The sequence below is a fragment of the Hippichthys cyanospilos genome, chromosome 15, assembly GCF_059441005.1.
Source record: "Hippichthys cyanospilos isolate Australia breed blue-spotted pipefish chromosome 15, RoL_Hcya_1.0, whole genome shotgun sequence".
NCBI lineage: Eukaryota > Metazoa > Chordata > Actinopteri > Syngnathiformes > Syngnathidae > Hippichthys > Hippichthys cyanospilos.
This window is the reverse complement of record NC_142383.1, coordinates 15,178,989-15,193,515: the sequence shown is the minus strand read 5'-3', so window position 1 is coordinate 15,193,515 and position 14,527 is coordinate 15,178,989. Positions and strand designations below refer to the sequence as shown.

General features: G+C 43.1%; 2 protein-coding genes across 2 annotated transcripts; one reads left to right on the top strand and one right to left on the bottom strand.

Moving 5' to 3' along the window:
- Positions 1 to 399: 399 nt before the first annotated feature.
- mlana (melan-A) lies at positions 400 to 3,202 on the top strand. The gene is made up of 5 exons (XM_088434463.1): positions 400 to 515; positions 1,014 to 1,106; positions 1,742 to 1,838; positions 2,780 to 2,887; positions 2,970 to 3,202. Exons 2-5 carry the CDS (start codon positions 1,018 to 1,020, stop codon positions 3,036 to 3,038), a joined length of 363 nt encoding a protein of 120 aa, XP_088290589.1. The 5' UTR covers positions 400 to 515; positions 1,014 to 1,017; the 3' UTR covers positions 3,039 to 3,202.
- brd10 (bromodomain containing 10) lies at positions 3,020 to 14,013 on the bottom strand. The gene is made up of 10 exons (XM_088434462.1): positions 13,621 to 14,013; positions 12,533 to 13,156; positions 11,575 to 11,775; positions 9,662 to 11,091; positions 9,252 to 9,313; positions 8,722 to 8,811; positions 8,522 to 8,637; positions 8,242 to 8,423; positions 5,926 to 7,557; positions 3,020 to 5,068 (listed from the first exon to the last, which is right to left on the bottom strand). The coding sequence occupies exons 2-10, from the start codon at positions 13,072 to 13,074 to the stop codon at positions 3,726 to 3,728; spliced, it is 5,598 nt and encodes a 1,865-aa protein (XP_088290588.1). The 5' UTR covers positions 13,075 to 13,156; positions 13,621 to 14,013; the 3' UTR covers positions 3,020 to 3,725.
- Positions 14,014 to 14,527: the final 514 nt, after the last annotated feature.

Sequence of the window (14,527 nt, the reverse complement as noted above, 5' to 3'; positions counted from 1 at the left end):
TTTTTTTCAGTACATTTGCAATTGAATCTTTGGCTGCGTTTTAAACGGCAATTTAGGCAAAAATTTATTTATCTTTTATGTGTAACACATTTCAGTTGAATCATTGCCCAGGCCCAGTTTTAACCCTTTTTAAGCAGATTGCTAATATCAATGTATTTTGGAGCATTAAATATATATTTTTTTAGGAACTATTTGTCAATTTTTTTTTTTTTAGAATGACTTTAAAAACCAGCAGCTGACTGCAGCTCAGACTCACGAGTGGATAATCATGTTGCGTTCACGTCCGCGGGGGTTTCATGGTGATTACGCCGCTTCAATGGCCTTATCCACGAGCCTCTAACCCGTGACCGTCATGAGGAATTTGCAGCCCTTTATTCCCCCCTTTTCTTTTGCCTGGAGGTAAAAGGAATCTGGGCGGGCGAAAGGAGAAAGAAGACGGGGGGAGAACTGAGGCGCCTGACTCTAAAGCCGTGCAAGAAGAACGCCGCTCGTCTGCAATTGAATTATCCAATTTGGTAAGTTGGTCTTTTGACTTTTTTTGTGCGTGTGCTTGTGTATTTATTTATTGACACAGCAGTAATGGCAAGTCAGTTTTCTACATTGAATTATTCCATTTGTCATCTTTTTTTTTTTAAACCTCACTTGATGGCTCCATGAAATCTGCAGAAAATTAAAAATACAATCTAAAATCTGTATCGTCTATTTGAAATCACTGAATGATGAGGAGATAGCTAGTTCAGAATATTTTTCACAATTGTGGTTATACTTTGTCCGGCAAAAGTTTGGAAACACCTTCAAATTCCAATGACTCGCTCTTGAAAACGTACAGCTAAAATCAAAATGTCGTCATAAACTATAATTCAAGAATCCCCCCTCAAAACAAAAAAACAACAAACATAAGAGGGTGTTGCCAAACTCTACATATATTTTCTTTTAAAATGACAGCAGCAGCATGCATGCACTTGTACTGTGCTAAAGTGTCAAGTGATCTGTTTCCCCATCTGCCGCCACAGCTTAATGCGTTGCAACAACACAGACGGAATGCCTCGAGGAGACTTCAACATCTATTTTGCCAGCGGCCGACGTGGATTTGTCAGAGCTGAGGAGTATGTCCGCCTAAATCCAAGCATCTTCTTTTTAAAAACTCCCAATTCGCTGGAATTAGCAAACCTTGTGGCAGCTATATGGGATTCCCTTTCACTGAGCCGCGTAATATTAGCTTCAGAAATGATCCAGTGTCACTTAATTGGTCTAAAAAAATGTACAAAATATTTATGGAATTTATAGTGACGGCCTGAACAATTAAAAAAGGAAGTCATGTGTCTCATTAGTCTAAAAACAGAAGAGTTGTGGACGTGGAATATGAATTAAGCAGCAAAATCGAGCTGTCTTCATCCCTCAGGCGATGGCAGTTTTGCCACTTGCCGTCGATTAAAGATGACATCACAGTTGCCCAGGGCTAAGTAACAACCAATCATGGCTCAGCTTGCGAAAGTCACACGGGCAAATTTAGAAATCGTGTGAGCTGTGATTTGTTGTAACCTGAGAGAGCCTTGAGCAAATGTGTTGTCATTTTCAAATAATACCTGCTGGTTTTTTCTTCCCTGCATATTTAAATTTAGATGATAAAATACAATTTTATGAAACCCCTTTTTGAGGTTTTGTCACCTTGGTGACCCGAAAGGAAAAAAAAATCCTCTCACCATAGTGCTGTCTAATGACTTGTGTACACACTGTACAGGGCGGTGGGTGTTGTGCTCCTGGTGATCATCCTGGCCGCTCTGGTGCTGCTGGGATGCTGGTACTTTAAGAGAAGAGGCGGCTACAAAAAAATCAAGGTAAGGCCTTCACTGTAATGCAGCAAAAAACTCATCATGGTCTTAATGTATTGCTGCACCATTTGTACTCAAAAATATATTGGATCACATTTAAGTAGACTTGATTCATATGATCAAACTTGTTCCTCTTAAGTGACTCCATTTCAGAGTTAAGGGGGAAACATGACACTATCTGTCCATTTTTGGGGGCTTTGACTTGTAGGCAAACATTTGAGATGCAAGCATTTTTACGGTATCAGTCAACTCACTTTACAAAATAGTGCCAAATTTTTCTTCAAAAGGTCAAACTAAATTAATCTTACAACATTAGATGTCTATTTTAACTCATGTTTTTACCTTAGGGTGCCATTGAAAGGCTAAAAAATTTAGATTGTGTAAACGAAGATTATTTTTAGCAGTAAAAAGTTGTTTTGTCTATATTAATTTCATGACTAAATTATTGTTCATGCACAATGAAAACTTTTAAGAACACATTTTGCCACGTCCTTGAAACTGAAAATGACATCACATAGCTCAGGTAATGACCAATCACAGCGCAGCTTGTGAATAACAAATGACCAATCCCAGAAAACAGGTGAGTTGACCAATGATTGGTCGCCTTAGCTTGGGAATATGATGTCATTTTGAGCCGACAGCAAATAGAAATGAAGATAATCATTTGACATGAAAAAAAAAAATCTAATAAATTAGACACAATGGTTAAATTATGTGGATTATCACTTCAAGCAATAGATTTGGAACACAAAAGGTGGAGCAACACATGTAGCCATAATATGAAAATTACTTTGGGGCCTATATTCAGTATCCTCCTAAAAAAAAAAAAAAAAAAAAAAAAAAAAAAAAAACACCCAATATTGCTGCTGTTAACTGGACCAAAAAAAAACTGTGCAGGTGTACCTAATCAAGTGTCCGTCCAGCATCTTAACATTATCTTCATGCAGAACTCCAGATCTGGCTCGCCGACTTACACGGGAGGCCATTACTCTGAGCATGGCGCTTCCGCAGAAAACAAGATGGCGCTCACTGACTTTGGCGGCCTGAGATCTGTGGTGAGGGTCAAGCAGTTAGCAGTTATGAACGAGGGAATAACTTTCATATACATTACACAGCGCCTGTCTCTGACTTGTCCAGATGCCGAATGCTCCTCCGGCCTATGAAAAGATCTCCTCCGGGCCACTGCCTCCTCCCTACTCGCCTTAAAAACAGGACGACACGCAAGAAAAAAGAAAACCACAGCACGACTTCATCTGATTGCCACCATCAATCCAACTGTTAATAAATAAATGTATCGATCGATTGTTTCTAACATGTGGTTTCAAACAAGGATTAAAAACACTTTACTACCACAACGAGTCTGCGTTGAACCAAGTTTCCCAGATGAATTTTATTTCCCAACTTTGACCTCCACATTTGTTCCGTGAACCTCGCGAAGAGTTGCCAAACCGACACGGTAGAAAATAAATACAAAGTGACTGCAAAACATTTTAAATGGGCTCAAACATCGTACAAATCCGACAAAGTCTATCTACATTTCCTTCAATGTAAAGATTTTTCAAACCACTACGAACAGACAGCCAAAAGTTGTTGTTTCGTGAAACGTGTCGTAACAAGTTGTCCCAATGAACCTTATCAAAGAGCTTTTAAAGCACTAATTACAATAAAGAACCGTATTGAATCTCCTTCACCCTCGTTGTTATTACTGGCCTTTAAGTCCAAAACAACGCATTCATTTACCTCAGTAGTTATCAAATAAGAAACAAAACAAAAAACAAAGAGTCTGGAACAGTATTAGATAATTGAACCAGAGGGTCTCGTCTGACCCAACTTTTGTTTACAACTGGATAGCAGTTGGAATACCAAGTGCAGAAATATTTCAGATTCACAGTCTTAGTTATTTGGCTGACTTGGTGTCAGCTGATGACGCCACGCGCCGCTGGAAGTGTTGGGGGCGAGAAACTGGGCAGTTTGTTCAGGGTACACGTTGGGCTGGGCTGCTTTGGCCTGGCACTGGACCGAGCTCAGTATAGCACCATCGGGACTGATGAGCAGCTTGTTTGCTACACTGTTAGCCATAGCTAAGGGGGATTTCTGCAAAGGGGGCCTAACCGGTGTCTGATTGGTCAGACCTGTGAGCTGCTGGATGGGGTTTGTGGTCAACAGTGTGATTGGCTGAAATGTAGCAGGGGGCGGAGCTACGGAAAGCATATATGTTGTTTTTAAAGCCTCTGCGGTGCTTTTGATTGGTGTAACTGTTGAGGAGGGGAGGTTCTGGTTCTGATGAATGTCTGAGGTGATGCCAAAACCCGGATGCGAACTAGTGTCTGAAAGGGAGCGGGGAGGGGCCACCGAGTTTGGCAAAGACGATAAAGGGGCAAGTAATCTACCAGTTATTAAAGACGAAACGTGGGGAGTTTGTTTGGCTAACTGAGAGGGGGTGTTTAGAACCTGTGATGTGGAAACAGCAGACACAAGACCGGCACTAGGGGGTAATAGCGCTGATCCCTGGACGTTTCCGGGACCGACTGCAGGTGTGCATGCAGCAAAAGGGGAATCAAGAACCGGGACACCAGGCAACCTGGTTTGGGATTTGGGTAAAATTGGTCCTTGAGGGGTTTTTGGACCTTGACTCGCTCCTTGCAAAGATGATCCGATGCTGCTAACGCTAGCATTAGGCACTTTCTGCGCAGAAGGACTGGAGATGATGAGCACATGGCTACCTGGACCTAAGCCCTGGGGAGGAACTACAAAACAGGTATTGTTTAGGAAGATCTGAGTGCCGGCGGCAAGGGGCTTGGAAGTGTTGATGACTATCCTCTGCTGGGTATTGTTCGCCTGAATTACAGATTCTGTACTGTTGATAACTGCTGACGAGAATTGGGTTTTATCGAGAGCTTTTTGAATGGGCGCTATCACCGGGGTCGGGTCTTTAGCTAGCACATGCGCCGTAGACGTTTTGTTAGTGTTGCCCTGAGCAGGAGAGGGCTGGCTTGAGACAGGATGAGGAGCAGTAGTAGAAATGAAAGAGCCTCGTTGGGGGGTTATTGTGAAAGACTGGGGGTGAGAGGTTCTGGTGAGAGTAGTGTTGGCAACAAGCTGGCTAAGACAGCTCGTGACGGTATTTGGCTTGGTGAAAGGGGTCGATTGATTGGTGGTCGCCGGTGAGCGTCCCGTATCCGAGATAGATGCCGCTGTGCTTTTGGATGTCAGCCCTGACAATTGGATCTGAAGACCTGAACACACACAAGATTGAAGGTTACTAGCAGAGAAATGGAGTCTGTGTTATGGTACAGATTAGAGTCTGGATCAATACTTCTCAAATGGTACCATGTACACCTGGAGGTACGAAAAGGTACTTCAGGGAGGACGTGACATTTTAACTTAACAGTCAAGTGTTTGGCTAAAATAAGGTCTAAAAATGGCTAGTACTAAATTATTTGAGCACTAAAGTAATTGATTACTAAGTAATCGACTATTCTTGTATTTAAGTTACTAAAATAACCTAACATTTTAGGTGCTTAGGGAATTAAATTGATTACTTTAGGCAATCACGTGAGAAAGTAATTGATTGCTTTTAGTACTTTAGTACTTAAAGGGATTAATTACTAATCGTAAAGTAAGTGTACCTTCAGTACCTTGAGACTGGGTTTGGATACTCCTGATCTAAATTAAACATTTACTTTAGCTTTGAATTACCTAAAGTAATCAATGACATATGTACACAATTAATTTATTATCAGTCATTTTAAGACGCGCCTTTAGCCATACACTTGAAAGAAAAAGTGCAAAAAAAAAAAAAGAACTGGAATTGAATGCGTGGACCCTAAAACACAAAAAATACGTCTGGGATTGAACGAGTTAAACCCAAATTAACTGCAACATCCAGCAACAAATTTTGAGAAAAAATGTGAATATTTGGAAGGAGAAAAATGACAAGCCCCCTAATGTTAACTTTTGGAAAATATTAAAATTGGAATGATGTAAATAAGATGAACCGCGCGGAAAGAGACGAATGTCAAAAATTGTGAGGACCAAAAAGGGAATTGTCGTGTGCAGACAAACCAATCAAAACACCATAAATCAAACGCACCTGTTGGAAGGGTGATATTCTTTCCCTTGGATGGCGCATTTGAGTCATCACCTGGATTTAATCCAATCTTCAGAGACTGACTTGACAGTGACGTTGTTAGCTGCTGTCCTGCCGCCCTGGCTTGTTTTGGAACATTTCCCACTAAAGCACTGGGCATTGCTGCAGAAGGTTGGTTGTTGATGACCACTCTCGAGCCAAAAGAAGAATTTGCAGATGAGTCCTTTGGAATAGCTACGGTACTGGCACAGGGTGAAGATGAGGAAGAGGAGGAGGAATCAACAAGGATAAATTTAGTAACTTTGGGTTGCTCTTCTATGTTGGGCCGCTTCAAACTAGGTTGACCAACTACCCCGGGTTGCGCAATCCCATCAAGGGTATTTTTTACCACCAGGGAATGGGTTGCTAAAGTCTGGGGGTGGGAAATGTTTCTTGTAAGTTTAGGAGCTGAGGAGACAGGTGCTGGCGAAGTCAGAACCCTCTGGCCTGTAGGCTGGGCGGGTGAGACATTGGCCACTGTGGCGTTGGGAGAAGGATTCTTCTGAAAGGGGACAGAAGATGCCTCTGCACTCTTGGCCACGAGGAAGGCTTTGAACTGAGGTGAAATGGTGATGACGGGACTGGCGGACAAGCCGTCAAGTGCATTCTGGGCTGATGTCTGGACTTTGACAATACCTGTGTTGCCCCCCCTGGTCGTCACCAGGATGGACTGTGAGTCGCGTATGCATATTGTCTTAAGTTCCTGTTTGGGTTCTGGAAGATTAGGGGGCGGGGTTGAGCTCGTAGATATGACGGATGGCGGATTCTGATGAATGTTCTGTGAGGCGCTTGATTGAGAAGTTTGCGTGACGTGGAACATTGGTGGATTTTGCGAAGCGAGGAGAGGAGTGGCCTGCTGGACATTGTCAGGAATGCTAAAGCCAGGCACACTGGTGGACATGTACATGGGTCCCGTTGGATGTTCCTCCTTGGATTTGTGGATGAAATGTTTGGAAGGCACGCTCACCACCTGCGGCACGCTCTTCTCCTGTCCGGATTGCACAGATATCTTGGGTTGATCCCGAACTTCTGGAACGTTGGAGACCACTTGGAGAGGGTTAGGTAATAAAGTCTGGCTTCGCTTGGCCCAATCTTTTGGATGCGGAGCTGCCGCCGCTTTGACCATTCCCGTTTGCCTAAGTGCACATTGTCCTTGGGTCGGTAATGAGTTCTGTTGGAAAATGGATTGAACGGTTTGTGCTTTTGCGTTCCCCGGTGTAGACGTAGGCAGCGAGCTCGAACGTCCCTTGCTTTGTCCATCGGTGTCATTAACCCCTGAGTCAGCGATAGGCCGTTTCATTAAGGTCACTTTGTTGCCCACACTCTTGGCAAGTAGGGTGGGAATGGGTGAGTAGACTTTGGGCGGCGCAACTCGAAATTTGGACGTCGATGCAGCGAGGACTGATTTTTCCAAGGGCCAGTTGGCGTTGGACTGAATGACTTCACATTTCGATTTTGCGGCAGTGTCCGGGGAAAAAGTCTTGTCAGCCTGAATGTTTGATGGTTCGGCAGTTTCTTGGGGGTTTTGGTGGTTGGTGATTACAAAGCTTGGTGGGCGCTCTCCAACAGATTCAGCTTCAGCATCCCTGGTGCTGGCTAAAAAAACAGAAATGAGAGGGACTGCTTAATAATATTATTACGCATAGAGTTTATTTAAATGCTCAGACTTGACGAGTCAAAATCGAGAACTGACCAAAAAAAAAACATTTTTCAGATTATACACATGTATGTTGTATATGAAATCTACTTACAATTATATGTATTTGTAAACTAAATAGTGGTTAGTGTTTGTTGACCTGAGGGTAATTGCTAACATGCTAATCACAATTGATAACCAGTGAGCATGGGCAAATTTTGCAAAATTTCACATGTACCGAAGAAAGATAATAAATAATGAGTATTTACATCCACTTACTTCAACTCATTTTTAAACTTGGTAGGTTATAAAAATGATAACAAATTGGGAGGCACCTAAGGGAGAATTACTTGATTGTCAAAGGTATAATTAAAAGGATGATTAAGTAAAAAAAAAAAAAAAAAAAAAGATAACCGCATCCCACATTGCTTCACTTCAAATATTTTTGCTTTACTAAAACCATTATTTTTCAGATCTGCTTTTTCTTTGGAAAACGATTGATGAGTGACATCATTTCCTCTCTTGTGACATTGCTTGAATAATGGAAAAAATACCACCATGCGCTTAAACGGCAATTAAAATGTCATCCAATTAACCGATCGATTGATCGCATTGCACGCCATAACCAATTCTAAAGCGATTACCTCCGGTCCAAAGACCACTTGGAACCTCGTGTTCCCGTTCGTCTTCAGATCCTCGTTGGTGATCCAACAAAGAAATACCTTCACCTTCACCCTCTGACGACGATGACACACACTCCTCTCGTACAAAGTTATTGAACTCGGGCTGCTTTTTGAAGTCGTCAAACTCCTTCTTCATTCGAAGCCTGGAAAGGAGAAAAAGATGGTGAGAAAGGAGCAATATGTTTGCTGCTAATTCGAATCCAAACTCTTATTTTTTTTTCTATTGCTACGATCGTGATACCTGTTTCTTTGGTACGCCTTCACAAGTTTTGGTTCCCAAGGTGATAGCTCATTCAGTAGTCTGATAAGAGTGCTGTGGAGGTCTTTCACGGCTTTTTTTCTTAAATACCATCGATCCTGCCAGTTGACAAGAAGAAGAAAGAGCCAAATGACGATTTTCCTCACACTCAGCATGAGCGACAGCGGGACTTGGTCACCAACCAATTTATTTTTTGTGCTCTCCAGGTCGTCAAGCTCATCCTCTGTTTTACTGATAAGCTCTCGCAATTCTTGTAGGCTGGTGCAAACCAACTGTAGAAGATGATGTTGTGGAAGAGAGAAGGAGAGAATTTCAAAAAATATTACTCTGTGTGATTTCTTAAACTTCAGTTGTTCTCAACTGGAGGCACTTCAGGGGATACTTCATTTAATAATGTGTCTGCTAATATGAGAAAATATAATTTAATACCCTTTAATGCCAAGAGGGAAGAAGTGTGCTTTTCCTTTTAAATTAAGAGCAAATTATTTGGAAGATCAAAAAACTTATACATTTTTCAAAAGAGTGACTAATAAATTTAGCAATATCCTGCTTCATGTTACAATAAATTCTCTCTCAATTTGAAAAGAAATATGTACTGTTTCTGTCACAGCATTAAATTTGAATGTATGATTCCTGCAGACGCCCTGTTGAAATCTCACTCACAATAAGACACCAAAAAAAATAATTTATTGTGTGTGTGACTACTGATTACCTTAAACGAAGGCTCAACTGAAGGATCATCTTTTATTTTCTTTGCAGAATCAACATTTTCTCCTGAAAATATGAAATCACATGACCAGATTAAGTACCTGTGCATTTTTGTACGAGTTAAAAAAAAGACTTGTTGGTATGGTTATCTCTAGGGCCTGACTGAAAAATTGGTCGATTTTAGCACTTCAAACATCAGCCAAATGGCCGACGTTTGCCAATTATTTATCTATTAATTTATAGAACACTATACCTTTTATGATTTCCCTATGTATATTTAAAGAAACTGACTTTAGCTGTTGTGTAGTGTTCCATAAAGGAAATATAAAAATCAATGTCACCTATTCAACTAGTAACTAGTAATTGGTCTTGTAACACCCCCACAAAAGCCTCGTGAGCAAGAATGTTTCTTACCTTCTTTCCATTTTTTCCTTTTATCCTTTCTTTGAATGCTTGAGGTAATGCCCTGAAATTCGGATTCAGCCTCAACGTTTTCCACCTGCTGTGGCTGCCCGCTGCCTGCCTTTTTCTTGCATTTCTTTTTTTTCAACCACCTTCTTCTGGTGACCTGGTCTTTGTCGCCGGAGTTTTTCGTGCTGCGGTGCCCGGTCGGGCAGCTGTAGCCTCGCTGCGGCGATTTGACAGTTCTGCGACATTTTGACCCGGGAGCTATTTGGGGGTGTCCCGTGCTCAGTTTTCCGCCCTCCGTTTTGATCCCCGAAGGTTTGCTTGGCGAGTCGGATGAGCGAGCTGGCGACCTCCCTGTGTAGGTGTGTTCCCCGACGTTTAGGCATGGATTTTGAGTCTCTTCTCTAATGGGACGCACTGAACCCAAGGAGAGGCCTTCTTCTAGTGTTGTGGATCGATTGTCTCGTTTTACGCGTCCTCTTGAGACAAAGCAGCTAGTGCGACAATTTGCACTGATCGTATCACTTGAGTCTCCATCCGAAGAATCTGACTCGCACCTCATTTGTTCCTCCTTCACAGGCCAAAGTTTGAAGCTTTCGTCATGTTCCTGTCCATCCCCGTTTTCCCTTAGAAAAATATTCGCTGTCTTCCCAAAATCAGCCGATGTGCTTCCAGGATGTCCCTTCTCGTTTTTCACTATGCTTCCGGCGTGCATATCATCCCGTCTCACCAACACGGAAGGGAAAGGAAAAGCGGGCGGTGCGCTGGGGCTTTGGCGGTAGATCCTCAAGTCGGCCCCGCAAAAATGGGGGAAGTGTATGTAGGCGTTGTCCTTGCTGTCGTAGCCCAAAATGGACTCCCTGCATTCGTGTATGGGCTGGGCCAGCACGGCGTCCTGGACGTCCTTCTGCGTCTCGTAAACGTGGTCGCACAAGCCCTTGAGTAGCCACACGCGCTGGCGGAAGGGAAGCGAGTGGAAGGGCTTCTCTTCCAAGGGACTGGTCTCGCCCAGGTTGAGGAAAAACTGGTGGCAGAGTCCGAGCTGTTCAGCCCGAGCCGGCTGATCGCGGGCGCCCCCGATGCTCCGGTACCAGCTCTTGACGCGCAGCCGAAGCTCCGCCTCCCAACGGCGGTATGGCAGAGGCGGCCGGCGGTGCAAGGTGGGCCGGCGCTGCCAGGGGGACAGGAGGGACGACATTATTTTGGAGAGGAGGCTGCTGCAACGGGGCATCAGAAGGCAGCGCTCCAGTTCGTAGAAGATGATCTCGGGGAGGTTGAGCACCGTCTGGGCCAGGCACAGGAAGTGGCCGACGGCGGGGAGTTCCCACAGGGTGTCGACCGTGTGGGGGGCCGCCTGCGACAGCAAATCCTGCTCCCAATCTTCTACCGCTTTGGCCGACATTTCTTCCGCTTCTTTTTTCTCCAGCTCACGTTGCCTGGAAAAATAATACAAATAATAGATAATAAAAGAGCTTTGAAATGAAGAGAGAAAAAAAGGAATAAGTACAAAAAGGTCCCACAAAACGCTGATAAAAATCGGGCTGTCAATGAATAAGCTTTAAAAAGGTCAGTAGACATATGACTGCTTTTGCTGTCATATTTTACTGAAAAATTGTGACTTCTTCAACTGTGACTAACAATGCGAACTGTTAGCAGGTCAGTGACATTTTGTCCCGTTTGTTAGAACCGAATGAAGCTAAGTAGATTTCTACAATATGTTGTTTAACATATTAAACGTGGAAGGCATTTTGGTTTCAGCGAGAAAAACTCGTGAGCATAAATAAAATGCTCACTTTGCCCAACTGCCACTGATTGTGAATTTGAGGAACACGGTATCCCTGATTTCACTATATGTATTAATAACAAAACAATCAAAAAGCCAATTGGCCAAAATCCAATAACGACTGAAAAATATCTACCTTTTTTCCTCCTTGGCCCTTTGTTGCTCCTCCATCCTGAGAGCCTGCACCATGACTGACTCGTTCCCAGTGACAGCGATGGTCGCCAAGCTTCGAGATGACGAGCGCCTCCTCGTGGACGTGCCTCCTAGAGTTCGCTCCTCGTCTGTGCCAAAACGCCCTTTCGAGGTTACTGCCAAAGTGGTCTTCTCACGAAGAGTCCTCAGTGGATAAACACAGACATGGGAGATCACTCACTATGAGACACAAATTTGAAACTACAACTTTTTCTCATGATTTTAGCCCTGCGGCTTATAGTCCAGTGCGGCTTATCTGCGGGGTTTTGTTTTTTGCTTGCCACCAGGAAACAATTCACCATGAAAGCAAATGTGTGTATATTTCCAAGGTGTAAATTCATGAAACGACTATGAAATATAACTTTAATTGTATATTAATGGCTGTCATCAAAAAATGTTTAAAAAAATATTAAAAATGATGTATAAATTGAATATGTGTAAATTGTGTATAAACATGATATATTACTTTGTTTATATGTACCATTGAATATATGAATGATGTGCTACGTGTTAATCTGATCATTAAACTAAACCAATTAAATAAAGGGAGACAGAAGAAGATGCTATCAAAGTATTCTTTTTTTTGTAGTTTGAACTGCTATTTAACTCTGCAGTATTTTGTATTTATTATCGAGATAATGTCCATCCATTCATCCAGTCATTTTCTATCAGTATGCTGGTGCTAAACATGCAAGCAAGTTCAGTCTGTTGATATATATCATATTTCTGCGTGAATATCTGATGTCAAGACCTACACCTTATAGTTACAGCTTGTATGCAATTGTGGCTTATGCAGTAGTCTAAAAAAATTCAGTAATATATTGACACATCTATCATGACCCAATAATTATATAAATACAATAATTTTGGAATCAAATAGAAAGCAGTGATGCCTTGTATACCTGGACAACAAGGTGAGCTTCTGCTCCAGCATAACTTCCAGCTTTTGAGCCTGTTTGGAGAGCCAGTGGTCCACGCCGTGATAGCGGTAGCAATTCTCCAACATCAGCCTGAAGTCAGCCACAAACTCCGTTATGCTCTGATACTCCAGGCCCACAAACTTCTCCTCCATCCTCCGCAAGCACATGGACTGCTTGAGCCTCGCCTGGCCCGGCGAGCAGATGCCACCGACGCCGCACTGGGTCTCCTGATGCCCGACGGCGTGGAGAAACAGGCCGGCGATCGCCTTGTGCTTGTCCAGGAGAAAGCCGGAGAAGATCCTGTAGGCTTGCTGGACCTCGTGGTTCATGGTCTCCTCAAAGTCGGTGGTGACGCAGACTTCGGGGAGCGAGATGTCACTGTTGGAGAAGTCAGACATGCCGTCGTTGCTGGTCGCAGGATGGTCCCCGGGAGCGATGGAGACGCCGTTGCTGAGGCCTTCCTCGAAAGTGTCGAGGTCCATGTCATCGGCGACAGGCTTTATCCGTGCAAAATCCGAAGACATGATGTCCAACTTGGCCTTAACCTGGTAGGTGAGAGCCTGCGGGGTGCTCACAGCTGTCAATCATCTTGCTGCTTTGGGAATCCTTCAATGAGACAAATTGACAGGTGGTTATTTGAAAAGTAGAATGGGGATCATTGTAATCTCTGGATCATCTCCGAACTGCTTGTCGTATCAAACTTGCTTGTATGTTTTGACAAAAGTGTTCACTAAATGGCAAATAAAGATTTTTCCCGATCTGGTGTGACAGTGACTGCCAAATAGTGGGATTTAAAACCCCGTGCCTATGATTTCATTTCAGCGCGCTGCCATTTAGAGTCCCTATCATGACACAATTTATCAATCAAACCTCATGTGACGGCTCTCAACTGATATTTCAGAATTTTATCCAGCCATCACAACTTTTTGTTTTCGGTTATTTCCACTTGAGCGCGCATGACGTTAGCGGTTAGCCGGCTAGCTTAGAAAGTAAACAAAAGTTTCTTCTTCTCGCAACTTGGCGATACGTTATACAATAAACTCACAAACACGTTAAACCAAAGAACGTACCTTAACGTTTCAAACGTGGCTCCGAAATCCCGCAGCAAGTCTACTTTTTTTTGCGAGGGGGACAACGGTCAGTTTGCTATAGCTAGCTCTTCGTTATTGTCCACCGGACTCGGCCTACAGTTGCTCCGCTCGGTCTCCATAGTCGAGTCGTGATTCCATTAAATGTCGTCTGGGCAAAAAGTTCAAATTATGAGGACGACAACTCATGTCGGGGTGATGTCAGTGACGACAAGCCGGCTAATGCTAAAGCTAAAGTCGCGTTATTAGCCGGGCGAACGTTCGTCATAGACAAGAAGACAGCGTTTCATTCGGACTAGCAATCGGGGCTAACTGTCCCGGGGGCGGGGGGCTTTGGAGGTAAACAACGAGGAATTCACAGAACTTGCAACTTTTGGAGACGAATTAGTTCTCCCGCACGAGAGTTACATGAGGTGTACTTTATTTCGGTGACGTCAAAAGCGCTGAGACATTTTCTAGTCCTTCGCCTTTTAATCACCGGTGAAACTTCCCGGCCACCGTAGTCTTTGGAAATAAATGCATAGACTTTTTGTGAAATGATAATAACTGAAATATCTGCGTTTGAACTCGAAAAAAATGGCAAATTCAAATAGCTTGCAAACGCTGTCGACAAATGACAACCTCGGCCCACAAAAAAATTATATTCCCAATCGCTAGATGTCGCAAAAAGCTTATGAACGCCAGCGCGGTGTATAGAGCTTTTCACAGGCACGGACGCTGATTGGCTGAAGGCGGCCATATGAGTTTCACGGACCCATTTTGCAGCCCATCTGTCTACTGTCTATTTAATTTTAAAAATATACGTGATTTTAAGAGAATATTTTTATATTATATATTTTATATTATATATATATTTTTTATTTTATATTATATTTTTCGTATTTCACTA